Raw genomic sequence first — 26,467 nt, 5'->3', positions numbered from 1 at the left:
CTCTTGGTACTCTTCAGCCAAAGTATGAGTATGGCCGAAGAGTGGTTGGCTGGAATAAACCAACACCCTTCTTAAGCCCAGGATAAGGATCCAGGCTGCAGGACGTTTGGTCGGAATAACTAAACAATGTTCTAAGTTAGCTGGAAAAAACTAACTTAGAGGTTGGCTGGAATAAACCAACTCTTAGTACTCTTCAGCCGAAGTATGAGTATGGCTGAAGAGTGGTTGGCTGGAATAAACCAACTCTTGGTACTCTTCGGCCGAAGTAAGGGTATGGCTAAAGAGTGGTTGGCTGGAATAAGCCAACTCTTGGTACTCTTCAGCCGAAGTATGGGTATGGCTGAAGAGTGGTTGGCTACAAAACCGACTCATCGTACTCCTCAGCCGAAGTAATTATGTCGGCTAAGGAATGGTTGGCTGATAAGCATAGATTAACCATTTAAAACCGGAATAGCAGTTGGAACAATAGAAAACATTACAAAGTGCAAGCACACATCAAAACCGGAATAAAAGTTCAAACAAAATTTTTATTCATTGAAAAGCAAGTACAGAGGGGCATAGCCCGGTTACAAAGAGAAAAGGTAACAAATAAAAGTGCAAAATCAAGAAAAAAGTTCTTCAATTTCAGCGTCAAAGGTATCGTCGGCATCAACTTGAAGACCAGTTTCAGGCGGAAAGACGTTTTCAGTCGCAAGAGTGGTTTCGGTCGGAACCACGGTTTCACCTGGTTGTTCAATAGTTAGATCTTCCACCGTGGGCTCCGACCGAACTACCTGATCTACATTCACGACCGGAGTATCCTCAGGGGCAGAGTCTTCATCAGAGTCTGAGCCCTCAAGAAACTGCTGCTGCATGGCATTTGCATATTCCATGAGGGAGTTCGGTATAAAGTAGGCTGAAGGGTTGAAAACCTCGGTCTGTGGATCATGACCGAGCTTCTCAACGGCTCCCCTCCAGCCGCACTTAAAGAACAGATCCTTGGCCGCCCCACACTGTTTGACATATATATCCTCTGCCTCCTTAAAGCCTTTCTTTTCGGCCTCTTTTGCGCTCTCCTTCGCCTGGGATATTTCGGCATCTTTCTTCTTTTCAAGCTTTACCAGCTCGCGCAAGTATTTGTCCTTCAGAGCAATGGCAGCCTTCTGCTTTTCGGCTTCGGCCGAACTAACCAGCCTGGTCAGTCTGCCGATCTCACCTCGTAGCTCGGCCATTTCCTTTCTGGCCTCCTCCAGCTCGGCCGCTTTTGCCTCAGCTTCTGCCGCTGCTTGCCTGGTTACTTTCCTAAGCTCCAGCACTTTCCTATGAGTGATTTGGTTTTTCTGAATGGCTTGACAAAGCAAAGATTTCCCTTTAGCCGAAGTAGAAGTTCAAAAAAGAAAGTAGACAGAAAAACGACCGAAGTTGCTTACCAGAATCATGGATTTAGTCGTCGACCGGATGGCCTTCAGTTCGGTGTTTAACTGTTTGTGGTGGTGCTCCATGTCTTTGGGCAGACACACACTCTTGGCCAGATTGATGGCCAACAGGTGGTCTTTCTCAGCAACAACCGAGTCCGTATCTTGGATGTCTCGGTCATTGAAAGTAAGTTTTGGGGCCCAGCTGCCGGTAGTTCGGTCAGAAGGTTCCGGTTGGGGGCTCGGTGTCAAACTCGGTGGAAATGCAAGCTCTGCTTCATCAACCAAAATTTGTTCGGTTTCAGCAGTCCGGGCGCGCTTGGTTCGGCGGGAAGAGGACGGCTGTTGAGTGGGGAGGGCCACAACAGCAGGCTGCGATTGGCTGGGTGGCGTTACTTCGGGCCTAGTTGTCTCGGTTAAAAGGGCCCTGACTCTATTCTTTTTTGCCATCTCTTCTTCAGCTGTAAGTGGGACTAGTCTAATCTCGGGTAAGGATGGGTCCGGTTCTGGGGCGTCTTCAAGAAGGAAGTCAGTTACTCTGGCTTTCCGGCGACCGCTGTATCGGTAGGTCGGCTCGAATTGCAGCAATTTGGCCCAGCTACGTTCTGGATATCGTAGTGCGGCTCGCAAAGTTGCAAGGTTTGGATAACTGTATAAGGAATGAAGGTGGGCAGAATCTGCGAAAGAAGAACTGTTAGTTCGGTTGATACAGTAACAAACCGAAATAAAAAAATGCAAGGAAGAAGACCGAAGTTAAATTACCAGGCTCTCCTTTTTTCCAATTTATAGGTCGGCCAGGGATTTGGGCTTGAAAATCCTCAAAGTTCCCAGAGACCCAGAAAAAATCATCGTCATTTACATTTTTGTCCGGTGTATTTTTAATTATCTTCTCTCGGCGGTGACGTATTCTAAGGTAATAAACCCACCCATCCTCTTTGGAACCAATGGAATATTGATGGAAGATTTCGGCCAGGCCAAGGTTTAGTCCGGTTTGACGGTTTAGTTCGGCTATTCCCATAATGATGCAGTAGGAGTTGGTAGATAGTTGGGTTGGGCATAGTCTGGTTTGCCTAAGGAATTCACAGATCAACGGTTGAACTGGAAACCATAGTCCGGTTTCTATTATGGATAGGAGGGTAAAAGGGACGAAGCCCTCGTTATCCCAGGGAATGACGTCCTTTTCGGCCAAGACCAGTTGGACGTCATCAGGTATTTGGTAGTCCTTCCTGAATTCGGCTAGGCCGCCCGAAGTATTTACTAAGTATCTATACTTCCCCATCTATCGTATAATTTAAGAATAAGTTATGTCGGTGCAAAAATTGTGCTCAGTAGCTCGGTTGAGCGCACGCAGGAGTGCCTGGGCAACCTAAGTCTGCAAAGTAGAAAACACAGGGGTTAAGCACAGATCATTGGACCGTGCTACAAATTAAAAGCGAGGTAAAAGAGTCCTACTTCGGCTTTATGGACAGGTTCTATCTCGGTTTAACCAAAGTGCTTGGTGGCTCGGTTTTTAGCAAGGTTCTTATTAGCAGGCATCTCGGCATACTGGCTTTAGAAACAATTTTGTTAGACCGGTTCATCGTCTAGGGGCAGTTTTCTGAGTTCGGTCTAAAAAAACTAAGAAAGCTGGTTCAGCCCCAATGACCTAAATCGGTTGAACTATGAGTTTGGTTACTTCGGTTAAGCCTCTAGGGGCAGCTTTCTGAGTTTGGTTTAGAAACTAGGAAAGCTAGCTTAGCCCCAAAGGCTTAGCTCGGTTCAAGACCGAGGTTCCTTTTTTATTAAAGTCAGACTTCGTTCGGTGGGCTTATCTCGGCTAGAGTTATTCAGAAGTTGATAACCTACTGAAACTACAGTTATTCCTACAAATTCTAGTTCGGTTATTGTCTAAAGTATATAGGACAAACAGTATCTTAGTTCGGTTGCTACACGATTTTGGATCCAAGACTAGTTTTCTACAGAATAATCCATACACATGCGTTCTACTGTTAAAGTTCTTTTCATGAAAAGAACAGAAGCGAAGCAGAAATGGAGGAAAATATTTTGCGAAAATACAGTAAACAAGATGCATAAAGCAAATATGAAAGCAAAAACATGAAGGGAAAGTAGATTTGCTTACCAGATTAAAGAAAAGGGGACTGGAGATGAAAACTGTTGCAGCAAAAGAAGAACACGAACTCAGGATTAGAAGAGCAGAAGCACGAAGAAAGGAAAGGGTAAAATGCATGGGTGAATGATTCAAGACTGGAGGAGTTATTTTGTGAAAAGGGAGAGAGAAAAAACGGGAAACTGTTCAAAATTTTCGTGGTACGAGGGCGGCGTGACAGCTGCTGACAGCCTATCAGAGCCTGCCACGTGTCATTGGAAAGTGAAGCGTTACAGTCAGTGATTGAAGAGACGTTTTGACCGAACGTGTAGAGCCGGAGTAAAATGAGCTCGGCTGGAGAGGCTGAGTGATTTTTTAGTTCGGCTGGAAAAGCTTATAGACGTTAGCTCGGCTGGTCACTAGGTAATCCCAATCATGCTGTGCAGATGGAATTAAGGGGCAATTGAGAGGGTAATTTTTGGTGAAAATTGGGCCGAGCTATGAGATGGACTTTATGGCCCAAAGTATGACGGACTGGGTAAAAAGGGCCGAGAAGTTACTCCGGCCCGAGAGAGATAAATTACTTCGGTCAAAAGAGATGAAGTTACTTCAGCTCAGGAATTGTAAAGCTACTTCGGTTTGGACAACTTGGAGTTAGTCCGGTCTCCGAGTTAGTCCGGTCATGGCGTATTCTGGATAGATCGGTCAAGACCTTGCTACTCGGTAGCTCGGTCCCAACATATCATGGTTCAGGCAAGGGAGAACCAAGATGAGGAGTAAATGGAAGGGCCGAACTAGGGATAGTTAGGCCTACCTCGTGGCTCAGCTTAGCCAGTTTACTTCGGTTAAATGGTAGTTCGGCCGTAGTAAAAACCATCCCACTTGGTTTAAGCAGTGGGGGGGGTGTAAAAGGATAAGCATTATCCTTCAGGAGTATGAATCCTAGGAGGACTCTGCATGGAGAAATAAAAGTCCTACTAGGATTGGGTCACTCGAAACCTATAAAAGCTTACAAGCATCACCTTGGAGGAGGTAACATAACACAATACACCATTTTTGCCTCCTGAATACATTGAGCTTTGTCTATTTGTCAAGTTTTCTGACTTAGGCATCGGAGAGGTTTCCGGCACACACCCGCCGGCTAGCTCACGTTTGTGTTTTCAGGTGACAAAGCGACGTCGTACGGAGGAGCGTGGACTTAGTCAACAGGATTATACGAGGAGAATTATTTCTTCCCCGTACAAGATAAATGTGATATGGTTATGTGATTATAATTATCTAATAATTTTTTGTACCAATAATCTTCTCAAAAGACTTTACAAAATAAATGTTCTAACTCGATTCCTTGATAATTACACAGTATTCGATTGAACCACTAGAGACAATCCTGATTCTATAAGATTCTAGCTCTTTGAACAGATCCACCATGTTTAGAGCATCTCCAATGGATGGCTAAATTAGCTGCCAAAGCCATAATATAGCAGCTTGGGTAATCTTGGCTTCTCCAATGGCATGCTATAACAGCTGCCAAATTTGACAGCTACTTTAGCAGCTGCCAAATCTGCCAAGTCACCCAAAATTAAATTGTTTTCTTCCTTCACTCCTTCCCTTTCAGTTGGGATTTTCCAGAATGCTTGAAGTTTTTTATAAAAGAAATAAAATTCACCATGTCATTTAAAATAGAAACCATCACAAATTAATCAGAATGAACAAGAATTTCAGCAAATTCATCAATATTCATACCAAATTCATCAAGAATTTCAGCAAATTCATACCAAATTCATCTTCAAAAATTTCAACAATATGAACAAGAATATCAACAAATTTCAGAAATACCAACAGCAATATCAAATTAATTTCAGCAATATCAGCAAATCAACAGATTTCAGAAATAACAGATTTAAAAAATTTCAGGAATACCAACATAAATAATCTCAAATTAATTTCTCAAATAATCCATTATGAGTTTTGGAAGAAAAATACTTGGATTTGATGGGGGGCTACGGCTTCGATCTGAAGAGGGTTGAAGAGGGTTAGAGAAGAGGGTTGAGAGAGAGAGAGAGAGAGAGAGCTTCAGATGAGAGAAGATGGGGGATGATCATTGATCCAAAGATGAAGTGGAAGAGGAGGAGGTGCTGATCCGAAGCTAATCTGAAGTGGATGATCATTGATCATGAATTCGGCTCTCATCTTCACTGATCTGAAGCTGATCCGAAGTTCATCCGAAGCTCTCTCCCTCTGATCTTCACTGATCCGAGAAACAGGGCTGATTTGAAGCAGAGATCCGAAGCTCTCTCCCTCTGATCTTCACTCATCCGAAGTTCACTGATCTGAAGCAGAGATCCGAAGTGTTTCGAAGCTCTCTTTCTCTGATCTTCTTTGAAGTTTATCTGAAGTGTGCTATCTCTCTCTCTGAAGTTTCGAAGCTCTCAAATTTTTCAGAGTAGATCTGGAAACTTTCCTAACTTTATTGAACTTCAAAGACCAGATTTTTCCACATGATTGATCTCAGTCGTTGATTAATAACAATCCAACGGCTGAGATCCAAGTGTGCTACTTTATTCATTAGAAAAAAAATAAAAATTAAATAAAAACGTAAGTGAAACATATTCACAACGGCTCTTTTTTTATGTTAAAACAACTATAAAAAAACGGCTTTTTTTTTTCTTCTATAAATACAAACCTTCCCTCATCTCTTTTTACTCAATTTCATTTCACAACAAACTTTCTAAATTACATTTTATTTATATTTTCTTTACACAATCGGTATGGAAGGTTCATCAAAAATAAAGAGAGGAAAATCATTCATAATTGCTGAAGATATGGCACTTTGTAAAGCTTGGTGTCACATTTCTAAAGACCCAATTGTTGGCAATTCACAATTTTATACTCACTTTTGGGGGAGAATTTATGAAAATTATTGCGCCCTTCAGAATGATAAGTCAAGAACACAAGTTTCTATCTAATCTCGATAGGGTACAATCATGAAATATTCTAACAAATTTCGTGGATGTTTAGTGCAAGTCGAAAATCTACACCCAAGTGAGATGTCTCAAGTTGATCTAGTAAGATTTCATCTTCATTTATTACGTTAGTTTTTTATTTTATTTTATTTTGTCTCATATAAAAATTAAATAATTACTTAATTTAATATTTTATTGATACAGATGCTTCAAGCAAAACTTTTATACCATCAAGATGAAAAGAAACATTTTGCTTTTGAACATTGTTGGTCAATCTTGCAAAACAATATCAGGTGGCAAGATGTAACTCCTACGAATACGGTGAATTCAAGAATACATACACCGTTTTCCCCTGATTCAGCCCCTGATTCCCCTATGGATAACTGCATTTCTCTTGAAGACGACAACAGTCCAAGTGTTGGTAACAATCCAACTGTTGGTGAGGGCAGTGTCTCTGCAAGGGGTAAAAGGCCGATGGGTAGGAAATCTGCAAAAGAATTATTTCGGAGAAATGAAGTCATTGAAACTAAAGTCCAAAAAATTATTGCATTCTTCAGAATGATCAGTCAAGAACAGTAATATCATTTAGAGAGCTAGGCATGCCAAAAAAAGCATGTCAAATCCACAAGTCATAGGAGGCAACTGCCTCGAGTACAATTGTTGGTTTGTGATAGTGTCTAGTGTAAGCACCGACTTGGGCACTTGGACATTTATCCCAACGCCAGTGCATACAATCCAAACTCCCTAACATTCCAGGAAACCCGCGTTGCTCTCCCTCTTGCAATAATCTGGCGACATCTGCTTCATTTGGAGATCTTAAGTAAACGACTTCATAGGTAACAACAATTAATCTGGTAAATAAATTTAAGGCGGCAATTGCAGTACTTTCGCCGATTCTAATGTACTCGTCTACAGCATCAGCAGGCACATCGTACTGGAGGATCCGAAGTGCTGCAGTCATCTTCTGTACACCGGATAATCCAGGAGCACCAGTGGCATCACGGGTTTGGATGAAGTACTCATTCACTTGTTAAATATCGTGTAAGATACTAACAAACAATGACCGCCTCATTCGAAAAAGTCTTCGGAAGTATTCTTCTGGATAGACATGATTATCTGCAAAATAATCTCTATAAATTTGTCGATCGCCTTTGACCCTCTCACGATTAATGTATCGACGACCACTTGTGGAACCAACACGTATGGTTGGTTGGTTTAGGCTTAACGTCTGTATTCTTTGTTGTTGTGCTGTGAATAGTTGAATCATGATGATATCATCATCAGATGATGAAGATTCATCAAAATCTCCATTGAATATGGCTTTAGTCAAATTGTTCATTGTAGGTGATAGGTGAGTGGGTGAATATGAAAATTGTAGAAAATCTACTGGGTGGGTACAGAGAGTTTAGAAGATATGAAAATGATGAATAGGTGAATATGAAAATTGTGGAAAACCTTGTGTTATATTTATAGAGAAAATGTGGATGGGTGAATGATAGGTGGTTGTTGGGTGGGTGGATGAATAATGGGTGGTTGTTGGGTGGGCAGATGCATAATGGATGGTTGTTGGGTGGATAGTTGTTAGTGAATGAATGCTGGGTTAATAATGGATGGATGTTGGTGGTTGGTTGTTAGTGGGTAATTGGTGGGTAATTGGTTGTTGGTGGGTAATTGGTGGTTGGTTGAGGTGATATGTTTTTTGGTGGGGTGAATTAATCGAACAATTTTTTTTTTCTAATTTTTCATTTATTTTTTATTTTTTATATTTGTCTAGTTGAGAATAATATAAATATATAATTTTTTTAACAAACAGGTAAAAAAATGTCACAAAAGATAAAAAATAAACAAAAATAAAATTACAAAAAACCTATATCCAAATAACACCTACAAACTTAAAGGAAAAATTAGTTGAAATTTGTCAAAAATAACAAATGACCATTAAAATATTATTATTATAATTTGACAAAATAATACTATTTATTATCAAATCATAACAATAACAATAATAATATAGTAACCATCGGAGATGCTCACCGATACATCACATGCTTCCATTAACTACATGACAATTACCATTTGTAAAATTTTACTTGGGAATGCTTCATAACTGGTCACTATTAAGACTGCACTAATGGGAAAATTAAAAAATTGATGGAACAACAATTGACAAATGAAAAAGTCTACTCATAGAAAATTATTTTCAAGACTGCAATAAATAATGAGAAAACTGAACAATTGATGGAACAACAATTAACAGACAAAAGTCTACTCACAGAAAATTATTTTCATGACTGCAATAATGGGAAAATTAAAAAATTGATGGAACAATTAACAAATAAAAAAGCCTACCCACGGAAAATTATTTTCTTAATAACTGGTGTCAAGTGATGAAAGGATAATATTATATGTATCAATTAATATACTAACTAGTATATTAATAGATGATATGATATAATTTTAGAGGTTTTGGGTATTTGTAATTTGTATAATAGGTGTGATCAGTAATAATAGCATAATACTAGTTGGTAAATTAGTATGTATATTAATCAATGGTGCTACATGCACCAATTAGTATATTAACTAGTATACCAACACTAGTTATGATATTATTATTAACCCCACTCATTAATCACATTACAAATTTCAAAAACCTCTTAAATTATATCATATTATTAATTGGTACATTAATTAATACATCGGTACATATAATATTATTTTACTAGCGTATGCCCGTACCTGAAGGCACGGTGTAAATAATGTTAACATTAGAATACAATTGTAATCCTAACACTATTTAAATTTATTTTTTAACTTGATAAATTCACAAATTTATTATAAAATTTTGTAATTCTCACAAAACTCCTCACGAAACACACAATATTCAACAACAATTGTCATTTGGTAACGCTTCCATTTCCTATCCTCTTTTCTATTTTTTGTTTTATATTTCAAATTCACGACATTTAATTGTTAAGTAACACAATCAGCTAGAGTATTAAGATGGTAAATAGTATAACAATCTGCCTGCTGTCCCCTATGAAGTTAGTGGAGACCACATCGTCTTCGGTGAACCCCAAAATACCCTTGAGTTTGCCCTCAGATTCCTCCTTGAAATTAACCAAGAGAGAATAAGAGACCTCGTCACATGCTAATCAAGAGTTGGCAGCCAAAGAAATTTCATAAAACTATGCAAATCTCAATTTGCCAATCTAATATACTGCATAATGAGGTGAATTTGAAGGAAATCTGAATACTCACTTGATAGCATCTTTGACTTGCTGGTATGTAGCTACCTTCTCAAGCCTCACAGTGAGGTCCACAATTGAAACATCCACAGTTGGAACTCGGAAGGCCACAAGACCACGAAACATATACTATTAGGAGTAAACTACAAACAAAATACAGAGTTCGCATCCAAGACAATGTCAAGGAATCAAACTGTATCAAATCAAATCAAATACAGACAACAATTTTACATCTATCAACATTATCGTTGCATAATTCAATAACTACCTTGGCAGCTCCAGTGCTGCTGGGAATAATGTTAAAGGAAGCAGCTCTTCTACCTCTCCAGTCTTTGCTTGATGGCCCGTCAACAGTCTTTTGAGTGGCTGCATAACAATTCAACAGAAAACACATTAAGATCAACATCACAATTCATAATTCAAAGTAGAAACATAACCAATTAACCATGAAAACAACCAAACAGCCACCATTAACCAGTAATGGAGTGAACAGTGGTCATAAGACCCTCAACAATGCCAAACCTATCGTTAATAACCTGCAATTTTTTTGTACAAGAAGAATTTTAAGCCAAGCAATGTACTAATTTCAACTAAGAAAACAATTCTGGGAAATTCTAGTTATATGTCTTACCAATAGAAACAATATATAAAGGAAAATAAAGTTACAAATCCATGGAAACCAAATCTTCTTGGAAGGCGATCAGCCTCTGTTTCTTGACTCGGTAATATTCCTCTTTTAGCTACTTGTTTTTAGTAGTTGTGTGCTGAATGTGCTTGTGCTCATTAACAACAATGTTACTAAGGAGGTTGTTTTGACATGGAAATTTTCTATTATTATTGTTCTAATAATTCATATGAATTTGAATTTATCTTATTTTTTTGTAATATATAAAGAATAAAATTACCCCTCTGTAAAACAATTATTTTTTGATCCCGAAAATGGATGTGCAAAAAGGCTAAATAAAATTACTCCTCTCTAAAACAATTAAGCCTTTAAATGAATTGGTTCCAAATGTTGCAGATTGTATCAGTAAGAAACACCGTAACTAGGCCACATTAGAGCCAATGGAGACCAAAGTTATCATCCCAGTAATATGTTCATACTTAAGGCATACCGATTATTTTCATTCAGAAACAGATTAAAGATACAATCTGATCGCAAGAACAAACTGATTAAAGTAAAATTGAATCAGTTTCTGCAGATTGATTCACTTAAATGGGATTAATCTGTTCTTGCCGAGTATCAATCTTTTCTCTAATATCAAGTATTTTCTGATTTAATCAGTTTCTACAATCTGATCCCATTTAAACTGATTAGAGTGAACATTCGTAAACTGGTACAAAAAGGGAATTTTGAATCAGAAACGTTATGAAGAGGAGAAAATAGAATTTCAATTTGAAGGGAAATCACGATTTCAGAATTCGATTTTGGAGCAGATAGTGGTTCGAGATACAAATTGTAGTTAGATCTGAAGAAAATTGTCAAAACTTGAAGAAAATTGACAGAGAAAAACCGTAAAGCATAACCTATTTCCTCTGAATGTGAAATACAACAAAGAGAGACCAAAATTACCTTGCGAAGGGAACAACTGAGGGTGGGAGAGAGGGAACCTTGCGAGTGGTGATGATGAGCAGCGGCGCAATCTAATCGCAAGAACAAACTGATTAAAGTGGAATTGATTCACATTCAGTTTCTGATTTAATCAGGTTCTACTATCTGATCCCATTTAATCTGTTCTTGATCATTCAGAAACTGATTGTATTTCGGGGGAAAAAATACAATAGAGAGAGGGAGGAGGACACGAATACCTTGTGATGAAGAGGAGCGTCGGTTACAATCTGATCGCAAGAACAAACTGATGAGAACAGAGAAGGGAGAGGGATAAAGATAGAAGGGAGGGGAGACGTGGGCAAGCGGGAAGGTGAGTAGAGAGAGATAAAGATAGAATAGAGGGGAGACACGGGTAAGTAGGAATTTCACTCTTTCTTTGGGCGGGAAGTAAGTGTAGGTATATATTGATAAATATTTAAGGGATAATCTCAGCCATCCATGTAAATAGACAAATGAATCTTCACCATTCAAATGTCCTAGTAGGACAATTGTCTCTACTATAAATTCAAAAATACTCTTCCCATATTATGTATATATTAATTAATATATGTAACACTACCGTGATGAAATTGCAACTGCATACCGAAACTCAACGCGTCATCATATTTGAGTGGGTTGTTCCTTTTTGACCTTTCATTATATAATTGCATATATGGTTTACATAACATGTAAAATTCATCTAAAATTTTATGCTAAAACTAAATATGTAATATAAATTTAAAGTTAATGAGTTGTGGCCATACACTAGAATATAGATTTTTTTTTTCTAAATTATTTTCTGAATAATTTTTTTTCTAAATTTACAATATTGTTGTATAGTTTACCAGAAGAGATTATAAAATGGAATAATTGAAAATGTATCCAATTGGAACACCATCTATCCAACAACGAAAGTCCACGCGAAGGGCATTGGCTTCTTAGCCACCGCGTCGCTCATAAAATATTCTTCAACTCAAGTCTATCTCCCTTTTTTTTTTTTTTTTTGGGAAATAGGAGTTACATTGGGCAAATTACAATTTTATTTCTCATTTTGAGTCATTTTAATTCCAAATATTTTTATTTGGTCAATTTAGTAATTTTTTATATTTTTTTCGTATTTAGTGATTTTTTTTATTTTTTAAATTTTTTTAAAGTTCTACTTGATTAGACCAACCACAAAAGTCAAAAAATAAAAAATAAAAAAATTTGAAAAAAAGTCCACTTGTTGGTTTTTTGGCCCTTTTTTTTTTTGTTTTTTTGTCTTTGATAAACTTTTTTTTGAAATTTTTTTTCCAGATTCATCTACACAAACCAGAAAATAAAAAAAAAAAAAAAAAAATTGACACAAATTTTTAATATTTTTGGTCATTCTCTTGGAATTTCTAATATTTTTGTATTTTATTTTTTTAATTTAACCGACAATGATTTGACATATTTGGGTTAATTTCATTTGTCACAACGTACTCAATCCTATTACTACATCATTACAAGTGAATTGTAAGATCTAAACCTATCATTTCTACAAAAATCAAGAATTATGATAATGGATTCGTTTGGGATGTGGTTTAGGTTTTTGACTATTTTAATCTGAGATTAAAAAATCTTATTTGTAATGAGTTTTTTTTGACATTTTTGACTTTTGTAAGAAAAAACATGAAATGATTATGGTTTAAATATGACATTTTATCTTGTTGACTTTTTGTGACTAAAATAGCTAAACAACCTCCCAACTCTTTATGCCAAACGAGTGCAATATTGCAATTCGGGAAAATAACATCTCAATTAGGGGTGAGTATCGTCCAGATTAGGGTAAAATTAGGACCAATTTGTTATCTACGGTTCTTAAAAAATTGGAACCAATCAAATCCGTTTAAATCGTAAAACTAATTTGAACCAATTCATTTAAACACAGATTGGATTGGTTTAGGACTACGGATTCACATAATTAAATAAAAAAAAATATAAATATAGAATATTTTAATTTCATAAAAACATAAATATAGTATCATATTAATTCTACAATAGCAACATGTCTTTCCATAATAGCGACATATCGTTCTAGAATTTAAACAATTATAAGAAAACTGCTTCCACCATAAGTATTTAGAACATTACAAATTAAAACTAAAAATTAACAAACGAAAGTAATAAAAGAAGATACTACGCGGGTTTAGGTTTGGTTTAGATTTTATATGGAATATGAAAAGATATTATGCAGGAGGATGTATAATATAAATATAGTTTATTTGTATACGATCTGGATCGGTTCCGATCTGGATCGTTTCCAATCTGGAACTGTAGAGTTCAATCTGGAACCGATCTGTGGATTACAAATTTTTAATTTTTCAATCAGAAACCGAACCACAAATTTTAAAAATCAATCCAAACCTACCGGATTGGACTAGATTGGATTGAATCACTACAACAAAAAGCAGATTTGGCGACTAAAACTGGATTTTTCATCGCTGAAAGCAGTAGAATTGGCGACTAAAATGGAATTAGTCGCCAAAATTGGTCACTTTTGTCGACTAAAAGAGTTTAGTCGCCGAATATAAGGGTTTTAGCGACTAAAAGGCAGTTTAGTAGACGAATATAGGGGTTTTAGCGACTAAAAAAATTTTAGTAGCCAAAGGTTAAGGTTTTTGGCGACTAAAAACATTTAGTAGCCAAAAGTATAGCTTTTGGCGACTAAAAAACAGTTTGGTCGCCGATTCTACGTGTTTTGGCAACTAAAAACAATTTGGTCGCTGAAAGTCAAGCTTTTTGGCTACTAAAAAAAAATTAGTAGCTAAAAACAGTCAATTGGCGACTAAAACTCACTTTAGTAGCCAAAAGAGGACGTTTTTGGCGACTAAAAACAGGTTTAGTCGCCAAAGGGGACGTTTGTAGGCGGAACATATTTTTTTAGCGACTGAAAATTAATTAGTAGCCCAAAATTATAGAATTGGCGACTAAATAATTTTTTTAGTCGCCAAAAGTGATCTAAATTTTTTTTACTAAATAATTTATTTTTTACATAAATTATGTTGAATATATATAATTATATTTATATATATAGTTTTGTATTAATACCGGTCAAAGTAATATATAAATAATATATATTGTAGTGGCATAGTGGGGAGAGTGTGCTGGTAAGGAATGTGGAAGGTCTCAAGTTCGAAACCTGGGAACAGCAGAGGGTAATTTTTTTTTTTTCAAATTTGCTTTTGGCGACTAAACTCTTTGGTCGCCAAAGATTGACTATTGGCGACGAAAAAAATAGTCGGCAAATGTATAAATAAAAAAAAAATTCACTATTGGTGACTAAAAGTTTAGTCGCTAAAAGCATAATTTCTAAAAATAGAATTGACTATTGGCGACAAATTCTTTAGTCGCTGAAGACCTGTATATTGCCGACTAACACTTTTTTAGTCGCTAAAGGTATTCACGACCGTTTATTCGCGACAAAACCGGCGACTAAAATATTTAGTCGGGGAAAGTAAAAATTCGACTTTTGGCGACTAAAAAGGACTTTTAGCGACTAAAAATTTAGCCGCCAAAGGTGTGTTTTCTTTTAGTGAATTACGAATTTCATGAATTTCTCACTCAGGCCTAATCTCAATGGACATTTAGAAAAATTAATTACAAATCAGTAATAATTTATATAAATATTAATAATTAAAATTTTAAATTTTTCCATAAATTTGTAATATTTTTGTGAAACTACCACACAGGTGATTCCCCCCTTACACTTTAACCACTCAGGCTTCTTCGGTGAGAGAGATTGAAAAAGGTTATCATAAAGTAAGGGCTCGTTTGGTAATTACATATTTTAATCAAAAAAAATTAAAAAATTATTATAAATTATTACATTATTTTTTTTTATTTTTTTATATATCTTTTTATAAAAAATTAAAAAATTACTAATATAACTTGTTTCTAAACGAGACCTAATATTATGTTTAGTTTATTAGTAAGTGAAAAATTAAAAAAATTACTCTGTGAAAAATTAGAGCATTACGTCAAAATCACAAAATAACTTGAGGTTTAAGTAGGGTTAACATCTTTCGGGTACGGGTCCCTTTACATTAGCACCCGTGTATTTTATCCATCAGTATGGCATGCTGTGAAGAAGGCACTGTATCAATTTTATTGAAAAATATATATATATATATATATATATTGTTCATACCGAATTTTCCAAAAGAAAAAATTAATTTCAAATATTGAATTTTCTACCCGACACACTCGCGAGTAAAAAAAATAAAAATAAAATAAAATGATAGTTTGTATAGCATTTTTTTTTTCTTTTAGAAAATGTCAGCTAACGCCACGATTAACACAAGCGTGGTAAGATGAATCATCTTTAATTTGTCCCACATTTTTTTCGGCATTTCCTTGTGCCAGTAAATTCCTCTTTTGTTTAGCTGAATGACTTGATGAATTGGGAAACATCAAGGCTTGTTCAACTGAGTTGAGTTGCTGAATGATTTGAAAGAAGACTTCCTCACCTTCCAATCATCTTCACCACCACATAAAGATGAGACAACTCTGGGCAACTCTATTTTTACATTTCATGACTGCCACTTGCTAGAGCCAATACACTGCTTTCGCTTTCGTTGGAGCTAAAAATGTCCAGCTCATGTGCCTCGCGAGGAGGAGAAAAGAAGACAGGCTTTGGAGGCATTTCAATGGCCTCCACATTGCCAGACAACATTTCCACCACTCTTGTCATGGAGGGACGATCTTTCGGATTTATTTGGATGCACCATAGGCCGACCTTGAGCATCTTCCTCGCTATGTACACATCCTCTCCAACAACAGAATCTTCAAGCTCCATAAGGTCCCTTTCTTCATCAAGTATGAGTTTGTCATAAACCCAACCAGGAAAGTAAGCGTCACTTGAAGTGTTCACATCTGATTCAACATGCTTCTTCGTACCAACCATTTCTAGTAACAGCATTCCAAAGCTATAAACATCGGATTTGTGAGAAGGTTTACCAAGATTTCTTAAGAAGATCTCAGGAGCAATATAACCAATGGTTCCTCTTGTTCCTGTCATTGTGACTGCACTCTGATTTCGAGAGTATACTTTTGCCAATCCAAAGTCTGAAATTTTAGGATTGAAATTCTGGTCCAGCAACACATTCTGAGGCTTTATATCAAGATGCAAGATTCGCGAGTCACAACCGTTGTGCAAATACTCTATTCCATGTGCAACTCCTATGGCAGTTTCAAGTAATCGTGCCAATCCTAATGAAACACGTACATCCCCTTGATGTAATAAATCACCTAATGATTTGTTAGGCATGTACTCATAAATAAGAGCTTGTCTCGAGCCATCCCAACAGAAGCCTAATAAGCGTACAACATTAACATGGTGAATCCTACCAATGGTGGTGATTTCGTTAAGGAAATTTTCACTGTTGTCTCTACAATTCATGAGCATTTTGACAGCAATGAGCCGACTATCTGACGACAGCTTTCCTTTGAAGACATTGCCATAGGCACCTTCCCCTAATTTTTCTTTGAAGTTGCCAGTCATCTTCTTTATATCATTGTATGAGTAGTTTGTTAATAAGGTTGATTGGTAACTCTTAATGAACTCCTTTGCGTTTCTTTCATCTCCTGTTGTTTGATTCTTTCCAAAATATGATGGCTTGAAGATTGCAGCTGTTCTCCTTTTGTACTTGAACATGAGCAGCAAGACTACAGCAAGCAGAGCGCAAATGCTTCCAGTTGCAATACCTACAGAAGGCTAAAATAATGATGAATTGATGGCCTGTTTGGTGCAGTTTATTGTGAACTAAACACCAATAATCGAAAAGTATAAGCTAAATGCATTTCTCTCCCAACTTCCTAATAATAAACTTTTTTTCCCAGAAATGGCAGCAAACACTGGCACAAATGCCCAAAATGATAAAAAAAACTGTAAGCAGCACCAAACAACTCCTAAATACACAATGAAAGGATTAAATCTTGTTATGAATCCATTATGGCATCATGTGTCTCAATCTCATAAATCAAGTTAAATGTTGATTCATGCTGCCTTAATGAAATTCCGTTGCCCAAGTAATAATAAGACTTCATTTATAACGGGAGTCAGGTTGGCATGAATGACTACTTCCATTAGAATGTTGGTCTATTGATGCAGAAATGCATGATTGGTTGCTAAGCACAAGATAGTCAATTCTGGCTGCGTTGTTGCCAGAGAAATAGGCTCGAAACAACATTATGAGATGCTTTGGGTTAAGTTGAATTTCAATATTTGCCAAATATTCAAGATTGAGGATATACCTACAATGAGCTTCCATCTATTTGATTTTTTTTGCCTGCAAGGTTGAAGGATGGAATGTAATAAGTAAACAATATTTTGAAAGTAGGTAGAAATGAGGATTCAAAGTTCTGTTCTTATCCAACAAAAGTGATAAATTATTCATGGATAAGAAAATAAGAGAAAAAAACTGCATGACAAGGTTTTAGGAATTCAAAGTCAATAAACCATACAATTAAAATCTAAATAAACCTCAGGTAAAGAAAATTGAGCATTTATAGTTCTAAAGAAATGGATCCCTCTAAACCAACTTCAAGTGATTGGGACTAAGGTTAAGTGTTCTTCTAGCAAAGAGTAGAATAGACTTATTTACCATTATTGGCACAAAAATGGCTGAAATCACCATCACTCTTCGGCTCAATTAAGCATTTTGCTAGTTTGCAACATTGTTTAATAAAAGTCATCAATTTTAATTCTCATGTGGGCAATGCAAGTACACTTATTACACTGATTGTATCATTTTTCTCCCCGCATGCTTTAGAGGCAAACAGGTTGTGGAATTGACCCGTTCCTTCTTTCTCATCCATGTGAAATTCTTACACTACTAGTCTTTAATTTTTCGCATCTTACAACTGTTAGCTATATATTTTGTAAAAGCCAGTTACGATCCGACACGTGGCAGAATAAGGGTATTATTGGAAAATAATTTAAGTCTCCAATCCTGATCGTACACGTGGTGATGATAATTGGTTCTCACATGGTCTGAGCAACATTGGATCAGTAAAGAAACGCAAGGTGACGTGGCTTCAACGGTTACTCATATTCAAATTCAAATATAGGAGGGAAGCCTAACTGCAAATGGTGGCATAATGGAGCTACTTCTAAGGCAACATGATCAGCGATCATGGAGGAGCAGTTCGACGGTTCGAAGAGCAGTTCGAAGGACATCTTTGACAAGTATAAATAGCAGAGAGAGCCCCAGGAAAAAAGGAGATCATACGAATCAGTCATTTACTTCATATATTTTCTTTTCCAGTCTTTTACATTTCCAGTCTTTAAATACCTGTTCTTTAAATACCTGCACTTTAAATACCCGCACTGCACTTCGATTCATAGGAATAGCTTCAAGTAGATTCAAGTAGATTGCTGTTGTAAACCTCTCCGAGGCTGAGTTTGGACCATTGTAAGTGTTCATTTTTATGAAATACTTCAATTGTTCTTCATATTACTATTATTTCTCTTAATTTCTCCTAAGTCAAGCCACTAGTAAAAGTCCTCTTCATTGAGGCTGAAAAGAACTAAAACACAATCGTCTGATAATTGGTTGACAATCACAATTTCTGTAAGGACTGATTGATCCTTGCTGGCACGCTCACATTTACAAAAATACCCTTCGAAAAGCCAAAAAGCCAACAACAATATGCCATTTTATCTTTGAAAAATGTCAGATGCAGATCTGTTGGCTGATAGAAACAAGAAGTATGGAAGTGCTAAAAATAAACAAAAGGGATAAGAATGTGATAATTATATAATTAATGTTAATATACCTAATTGGTGCATACTGGATAAATTTGACCAATTTGATAATCGGTGTTGCTCAATCATGCATCTCAATTTCAAACGACTTTAATAGCTTTATAAAATAAGCCCACAAATTATTACAAGAAATTCAACATTGTTGATGGACCAGAATTACAACGTGCACTAGGAAATATGATATTGCGTGCAAAACTCAAACTCCGTCTTTCTTTCTTTTATTATTATTATTATTATCATTATTATTATTATTATTATGTTTTACAATAGGTAGAAGGAGAATATGGGAAAGTGAAGTTACCATTGTAACAGTCAGACTTGAACTCCATAATAAGGAAGCACCTTATCTACAATGGGTTCACCTAGGGTGAAAATAATAAGAATACCACTGGCGACTCCGATATATTGAACCCAGGCCGACACAAGCATCTTTTAATATATGAAGAAAGTTTATAAATTGCTTCTTCGTCATAACTATAGCATGCAATAATAAAAATTTAAAATTTAAGATAAGAGAATATGTTTGGAACAACTCATGTTAGGTGGTTTAATATGTGTAATGTAGACTAATTAAAAGAAAGGAAAATTACACCGATCTCCTCTGATAGTTGCTTAAATTATAGCTCAATGATCCCATTAGTTTGGAGAAATTACACTACTCTCCCCTGACATGTGAGTCGCATTACACTTCACCCCACTCTGTTAGGGATCCATCAGAGAGCTGAACAGGATAGTATGATATCATCAATTTTTATTTTGAATTTCCTCATTTACCCTCAATTTTCTAAATGGGTTAAAGAAACAGATCAACCATTTTTTCCACTTGTCTCTCTCTCTCTCTCTCTCCCTCACCATTCTCTCTTCTTGCCCAAATTCCTCCTCTTTTTATAACACAAACACTCAGTCAAACCCTAACCCAGTGATGGCCATGACCACCGCTTGCCTCCGCCAACATAATCACAAATTGTTGTGGATCACGAGAAAAGATGAAAGTGGCAGTGGCAATGCTCGTGGTTATGGGATTTGGTAGTTGTCACCCAAGTCATTTGTCCTCGACTCATCGTCTCCCCTCTCTTCTCCCTGCCCCATTGTTGTTGTCACCATTGGTGGCTTAAGGGGTAGAACTAGGATTTTAACTTGAGGGGAGCCAATCTTTTGGCTCTTCTTCTCATAGATCATTCTGATACATATATTTTCCCAATAAAATGACTTTCTCCCGACTCCTCTCAAGTCTCACCGAAGGAGATTTCAGAGTGCTAATTGATGTTTAGATTTTATCATGTTGCCTTCCATTATTTTTGACACTTCAGTTAGATTTTTTTTGGGTTGGAATCTAAACTTATTAGCACAATTCATGTGCTTCTATATCATTCGAGCGTAAATCATTTTATGAACCTGATAGCGACTACTCATAAATAATGTTTTAAAAAAAAAAAAACTAGATTTCAATATGCACATATTTTCATACACTTATATTTTTATACACTAATGACATATTTCAATATTATATATATATATATACCAACATCAACCACCACCCAATGGAAGGTGCTGAGCAGTTCTCATCATTTTATTAGTTATGGTCTATAATCATAATAATAATAAAAAACGCGAATTACACTAACGGTTTTTATGATTTAGAATTTGTGTCATTTTAATCTCTGATTTTTTAATTATGACATATTTAATTCGAAATTTTAAATCTTGTTTTAAATAAAGACAATTAAAGATATCATTATTTAATTTCAAGAACAAAATCGTTAATTTGATAAAATATAAACTAATTTGATAAAAATAAATATCAATTTTTTTTTTAAAATTTTTAAAAATTATTTCTACCCACTAAAAATAAAATTATGTAAAATTGATAAATCTTTTAAATATTTATTTATTTTACGAAATTAATTTTTATTATGTGTTTGGATGATAATCATGTAATGAGTGATTGTTTTTATTTTCATTAAATTAGTTTCTATTTTTTCAAAAGTCAAATATGACGATAATTTTGATATTATTATTAAACCAACCATTAAATCAAAAATCCAAAACTAAAAACATTTCATATATTAAGTAGGTGTTTGGCATGCACTAAAAAAGTATACTTATTTTTCATACATACATTTATTTGGGTCACATCAATCAACATCTCCTCTATACTTTTTTACTCACTTTCTCTATTTTTTTACACTTTTTATTTTTTATTTTTTATAATAAGAAGTCAAAAAGTACACTTATTTAGAACATTTCAAACCATCCCTAAATATATCGATTACATATTAAAATCCTAACATCTACCCCATTACATGATCTTCATCCAAACACATAATAAAAATTAATTTGATAAAATAAATAAATAAATAAATGTCTAAAAGATTTACCAGTTTTACATAATTTTATCTTTGGTGGATACAAATAATTTTTAAAATTTTAAAAATATTTTGTTGACATTTATTTTTATCAAATTAGTTTATATTTTATAAAATTAACAAATTTGTTCTTGAAATTAAACAATAATATCTTTAATTGTCCTTATTTAAAACAAGATTCAAAATTCAAAATTAAATGTGTCACAATTAAAAAATTAAGAATTAAAGTGATATGCGTCTCAAATTATAAGGACCGATAATGTAATTCCCCCTAATAAAAATCATTTGGTAGAACACATCCCACTATAAAAAGAGTCATGCCTCATAGAGATTGTAAAATTTGTGGGGAGGGTGCTAATGATATGATTTTTGTTGGATGTATCCACATGGGAGGATTATACAGATGGTGGTGTCATGGCATCCGACGCAATGTAGTTCAAATCTTGGTATTTTGGCGGCTTGGTGGGGGTTCTAAGAAGAGCTGGCTTGGGGGGTGGGTGGGGTCCTAAGAAGAAAATTGGGACTATTATTAGCTTAATTACATGAAGCGGGGTGGGAGTGTCAGAGTGAAAGCATAAACAAATTTCTAATTGAAAATGCCATACTCCCTCGTTCCAACAAAATATTAGTACTTTATTATAATTTTTTACTATCTTAAAATATTAAGTAGGATTTAATAGAGTTTTTTAAATATAATTTGATAATAGAGTTGTATTTTAAATTTGTGAGTTTTAGAATTATAATTTGAGTGCAAAAAATTTGTTTGGTGAATCAGTTTTGAATTTTTTTTTAAATTGAGTGAGAAATTTTTTATGTGACATATAATATTTGATACAAAAACTTACAACTCATAACCAAACACAAAACTCAAAATTCTATTCATAGCTCATAATTTTTTTTAAAAAATTCCGAATTTTTTTATTTAAAATATAAAAAATAGCAAGTGTCAATTATAAAAAATACAAATAAGAATAAAAAAAAATAACACTGTACCGGTCAACCGGCCGGACATCTGAGAGGATGATCGGTCGGACATCCAAGAGGATGACCGGTTAGTCCAAATTTTCCTGTCTTAGAAAGAATTTTCAAAAGTAGATGTGAAATTAATTTTTGAAAATTCTAAACAAACAAAACACTCAAAACAAAAGGTAGAAATATGTTTAGAGAGCTCTACCAAACAGAGCTTTAATATTTTTTCAAAAATTAAAAAATAAAATAATATAAATTTATTATTGGAAAATTTACCCATAAGTCCTAGTTTCTGAAAAGTTGAACTATTTAGTCCTAAAAGTTTTCTTAGGCTCCATTTAGTCCCATTTGCACATCAATCTAATGTTTGAAACATTAATCTGATGTTCGAAATCTAATATTCGAAACATTAATCTGATGTTCGAAATCTAATGTTTGAAACATTAATCTGATGTTTGAAACATTGTAATGGGAACTTTCAGTCTATAAGAAAATTTTTAGGACTAAACAGTGCATAAGTTATTAATTTGAAATTTATTGGTGCATCCCCCTTTATTATTTTGTTCTTTTCTAAATTCATTAATAACATAAAAAATATAATTATAATAATTGATATTCTTAAAAAATATATATTATTAAAAAGTAATTTTGAAAAATTAATAATTGTAAAAATATGAATAAATATCTAATGCAGTATCTAAGAATTTTCCAATATCTGTTCCTAAAAAAAAAAACGAAGAAGAAGAAAAGAAAGGAAAAACGAGCAAGGATTCCCCTTTGTATTTTCTCCTTGCATTTTTTACTTACAAGTCCATTGAGCCCACTTTTAAGTTTAATTTTGATAATTTAAATTGTTCATATTTTAAAATTTATTCAGTATATCATATTTGTAAAAAAATAAGTTGATCGAATATTAAAAAACATGTGTTCGAAAAACTATTTATTAAATTCTTTAAAAAAATAATTTTTAGTTTGAGTTTTCCGAACACATACTTTCTTATATTCGATTAACTTGATTTTTTATAAATATAATATACTGAACAAATCCTAAAATATAAACGATTTAGATTATCAAAATTGAACTTAAAATGAGCCCAATAAACTTGTAAGCAGAAAATATAAGGAAAAAATTGCGACGAGGGAACCTGATTCAGGAAAAACACTTACTTATTACAGCGGCCCTGACAGAAGCAAACTATGCTTTGGGAGCTCACGTCGTATCCACATCGTCCACCTGTCAGCTCACAAATCTGACAGTCCGTAATATTAGGCCATTCCAGTTGAAACCCATAACTCAACACATCCGCAAGCAGCGTCCGAGCACCACCAGCATCACCACCACTCCTGTTCGACCTTAGCCTCTGCAAGCTCGCACCAGATAAAGGCAAACTCACGTTTTCGCACCCAACCGGCGTCTCCACTGCCCGACCCAGGCGGGGCCGGACTTGGGTCCGAGTCCCATCCCAAATGTAAACCCGATTCCCCTCACTGCAGTTGTAATTACCCACAACCTGATGGAGAAACCCAGTGGGGAGAGAATTCCCATTTGGACACTTGAAGATTGTGAGATTCACACCTCCCACTGGAAGCCCGAGGACAGCGTTTCCCACAGTGCCATCCGTAATTGAAATTGTGAGGTTTTGGAGAGAAGTACACGAACCCAATCTAATCTCGTTGATGAGTTGGTTGTCGACGACGGTGACGAGACGGTCCGATGAGAAGAGTTGTTTGACATGGTATAGGCGGCCGGAGAGCTCGATGCTGGGGATTGAGGAGGAGGGGTCGCAGGCGATTTGGAAGCGAGGGAGGCCGCAGTCGAATTGAGCTGTGCCGAAGGTAGAGGAGGGGGAGAAAGGGAAGCTGAAGGTGATATTGCCGCAGTTGAAGGGTGCACAGAGGTCGAAATATGACTTCTGTTGTTGGGTTTGGGATTGACTAGTGGTGGTGGATGTGATTATGAGCAGTAGAATAGCTGGCAGGAAGATTAGAGAAGATCGAGTTTGGGTCGCCATTGATTGGTTTGGGGAACTTTATCAATATCTCTCTCTCTCTCTCTCTCTCTCTGCTAGTAAGGCATCAATTTGTGGATGTGGATGGGTTTCCTGCCAAACACTCTAGTCTTCCTTTACCTCCCTTAGTTGACCGTTTGGGAAAACAAAGAAGACCGATTAGGATCCTCTCAAACCTCTCACCCCCGCCACCTGACACGCACGTGGAGTTTGAAAATTGAGAGAAGAAAAAAAATAATAATAAAAAAAAAATAGACCAATCAAAAATAAATAGGGTCAAACGGATAGGAGAAAGGAGTCTAAAATATTTTTAAAAAATTTATCCTAAAAAGGACAAGACACGTATAAAAATGATTTTATCAAACATTTGAATGAGTTTAATGACTAGGATATGTATGTATATATATATAAATAATGTCTAGCATAAATTCATTCAAATGTTAATAATTTATGGTGAGGTGTCTTATATTTACTATGTCCTTAATCGAAGGTAGAGGGAGGCCTTTTGTGACGCACGAAAGGTGCATTGCAATCCTGGCAGGTCAGGATTGTGTCAAAATTAGTATTTGTGAGTTCAAAAATGCTTCCTACTCATACTGGGGGTTGACCCTCGGTGAGGTGTCACTGGGGGATTGGTCTAAAAAAAAAACAATTTTTTTTTTTAGCCAGTGGGGGCGCGCCACGTCACTGGGGGCGCGACCCCCACTGGGGGTATGGAGCGGGATTGTTTGTGAGTTTGTAATGTTAGTTTTAATCCATTAGTTTTTACATTATAAATTATGTTAGTTTATACGTTTTAGGATTAGAACGAAACAGAGAAAGTTGTGGAGTGATCTGTAAAACTTATTACATATAGTGGATTTTGATCGTTTTTTCGTCGTGAACGTAGGCATCTCATCAAACCACTAAAATCTTGTGTTTGTGTATGGTTATTCTTTTCGTTATTATTTATTATGTGGTTGAAACTAGATCATTGCATAACAAACTTAATATTTATGGTGATGAGAGTCTCTTTCCATGTAGGTTTCGATCATTCAAATATAGTCTTTTGGTATTTAGGGACAAAATTGGTTTGCGGACAAAATTAAAGACTTGGGATCAAATTGACACAAATACAAACTTTAGAATCATGTTTAATTTTTTTATAATTCCGTTAATAATTTAGAAAACCATTCAAAATTAATTAGTAAATTTATTGGAGCTTCGTTTCGGAAGAGTTAATTTAGCCTAGTTTTTTGACTTTTGACTAATTTAGCTCGGTTAAATTAATTCCGTTTGTAAAGAATTTTTGGCTTTTTTTTTGTTTGGATATGATAATTGTGGGAGAAAAAATGAGGTAGCGTTTGGTAGAGTTTCCTAAATATGATTTGATAATAGAGTTGTATTTTGAGTTTGTGGGTTTTGAAATTATGATTTGAGTGTGAAAAATTTGTTTGGTAAAAGAGTTTTGAATTGAGTGAGAAATTTTTGATGTGACATATAATATTTGATATAAAAACTAACAACTCATAACTAAATACACAATTCAAAATTCTATTCAAAGCTTATAATTTTCTTTTAAAAATTCCTAATTTTTTTATTTAAAATATAAAAAATAAAAGGCAACAATTGTTTAAAAAAAAATAAAAAATTTGTGCACTGTTCCGGTCAACTGGCCAGACGTCTGAGGGGATGATCGGTTAGCCCAAATTTTCCTGCCATGGACATAGTTTTCAAAGATGAGTGTAAAATTAATTTTTGAAAGCTGTAAACAAACATCACGTTCAAAACAAAGGGTAGAACTAAAATTTGAGAGTCCTACCAAATAGAGCCTGAATAATTATGGTTTGAATGTGACATTTTTATCTTATTGACTTATTTAGCCTATTTTGTATTTTTGTACTTATTTAAATAAAAAAATTGTTGCCTAACGACAACCGATAAAATTGACAAAATTACAACTTAGAGAAGTCACAAAAACAACAATATTACAAATTCACTCTTATCAACTCAGAATTTATCAAAAAAAAAGAATTAATAGTTCAGATTAATTTCATATGTAGATCTCACATTTCA

At 35.1% G+C, this 26,467-nt stretch overlaps 2 protein-coding genes across 2 annotated transcripts; both read right to left on the bottom strand.

Moving 5' to 3' along the window:
- Window positions 1–9,697: 9,697 nt before the first annotated feature.
- On the bottom strand, window positions 9,698–11,824 carry LOC114258395 (glyceraldehyde-3-phosphate dehydrogenase, cytosolic-like). The gene is made up of 6 exons (XM_082876877.1): window positions 11,816–11,824; window positions 11,262–11,332; window positions 11,100–11,157; window positions 10,164–10,224; window positions 9,930–10,054; window positions 9,698–9,817 (listed from the first exon to the last, which is right to left on the bottom strand). Exons 1-6 carry the CDS (start codon window positions 11,822–11,824, stop codon window positions 9,698–9,700), a joined length of 444 nt encoding a protein of 147 aa, XP_082733003.1.
- Window positions 11,825–15,385: 3,561 nt separating this feature from the next.
- LOC145793143 (LEAF RUST 10 DISEASE-RESISTANCE LOCUS RECEPTOR-LIKE PROTEIN KINASE-like 2.1) lies at window positions 15,386–24,530 on the bottom strand. The gene is made up of 3 exons (XM_082875789.1): window positions 23,571–24,530; window positions 17,556–17,590; window positions 15,386–17,006 (listed from the first exon to the last, which is right to left on the bottom strand). The coding sequence occupies exons 1-3, from the start codon at window positions 24,413–24,415 to the stop codon at window positions 15,826–15,828; spliced, it is 2,061 nt and encodes a 686-aa protein (XP_082731915.1). The 5' UTR covers window positions 24,416–24,530; the 3' UTR covers window positions 15,386–15,825.
- Between the last annotated feature and the right edge of the window lie 1,937 nt (window positions 24,531–26,467).

Source organism: Camellia sinensis, chromosome 6 (assembly GCF_055761805.1).
Source record: "Camellia sinensis isolate YWXY chromosome 6, ASM5576180v1, whole genome shotgun sequence".
In the NCBI taxonomy this organism is placed as follows: Eukaryota; Viridiplantae; Streptophyta; class Magnoliopsida; order Ericales; family Theaceae; genus Camellia; species Camellia sinensis.
The sequence above is the reverse complement of the archived record's forward strand: the minus strand, read 5'-3'. Positions and strand labels throughout refer to the sequence as shown.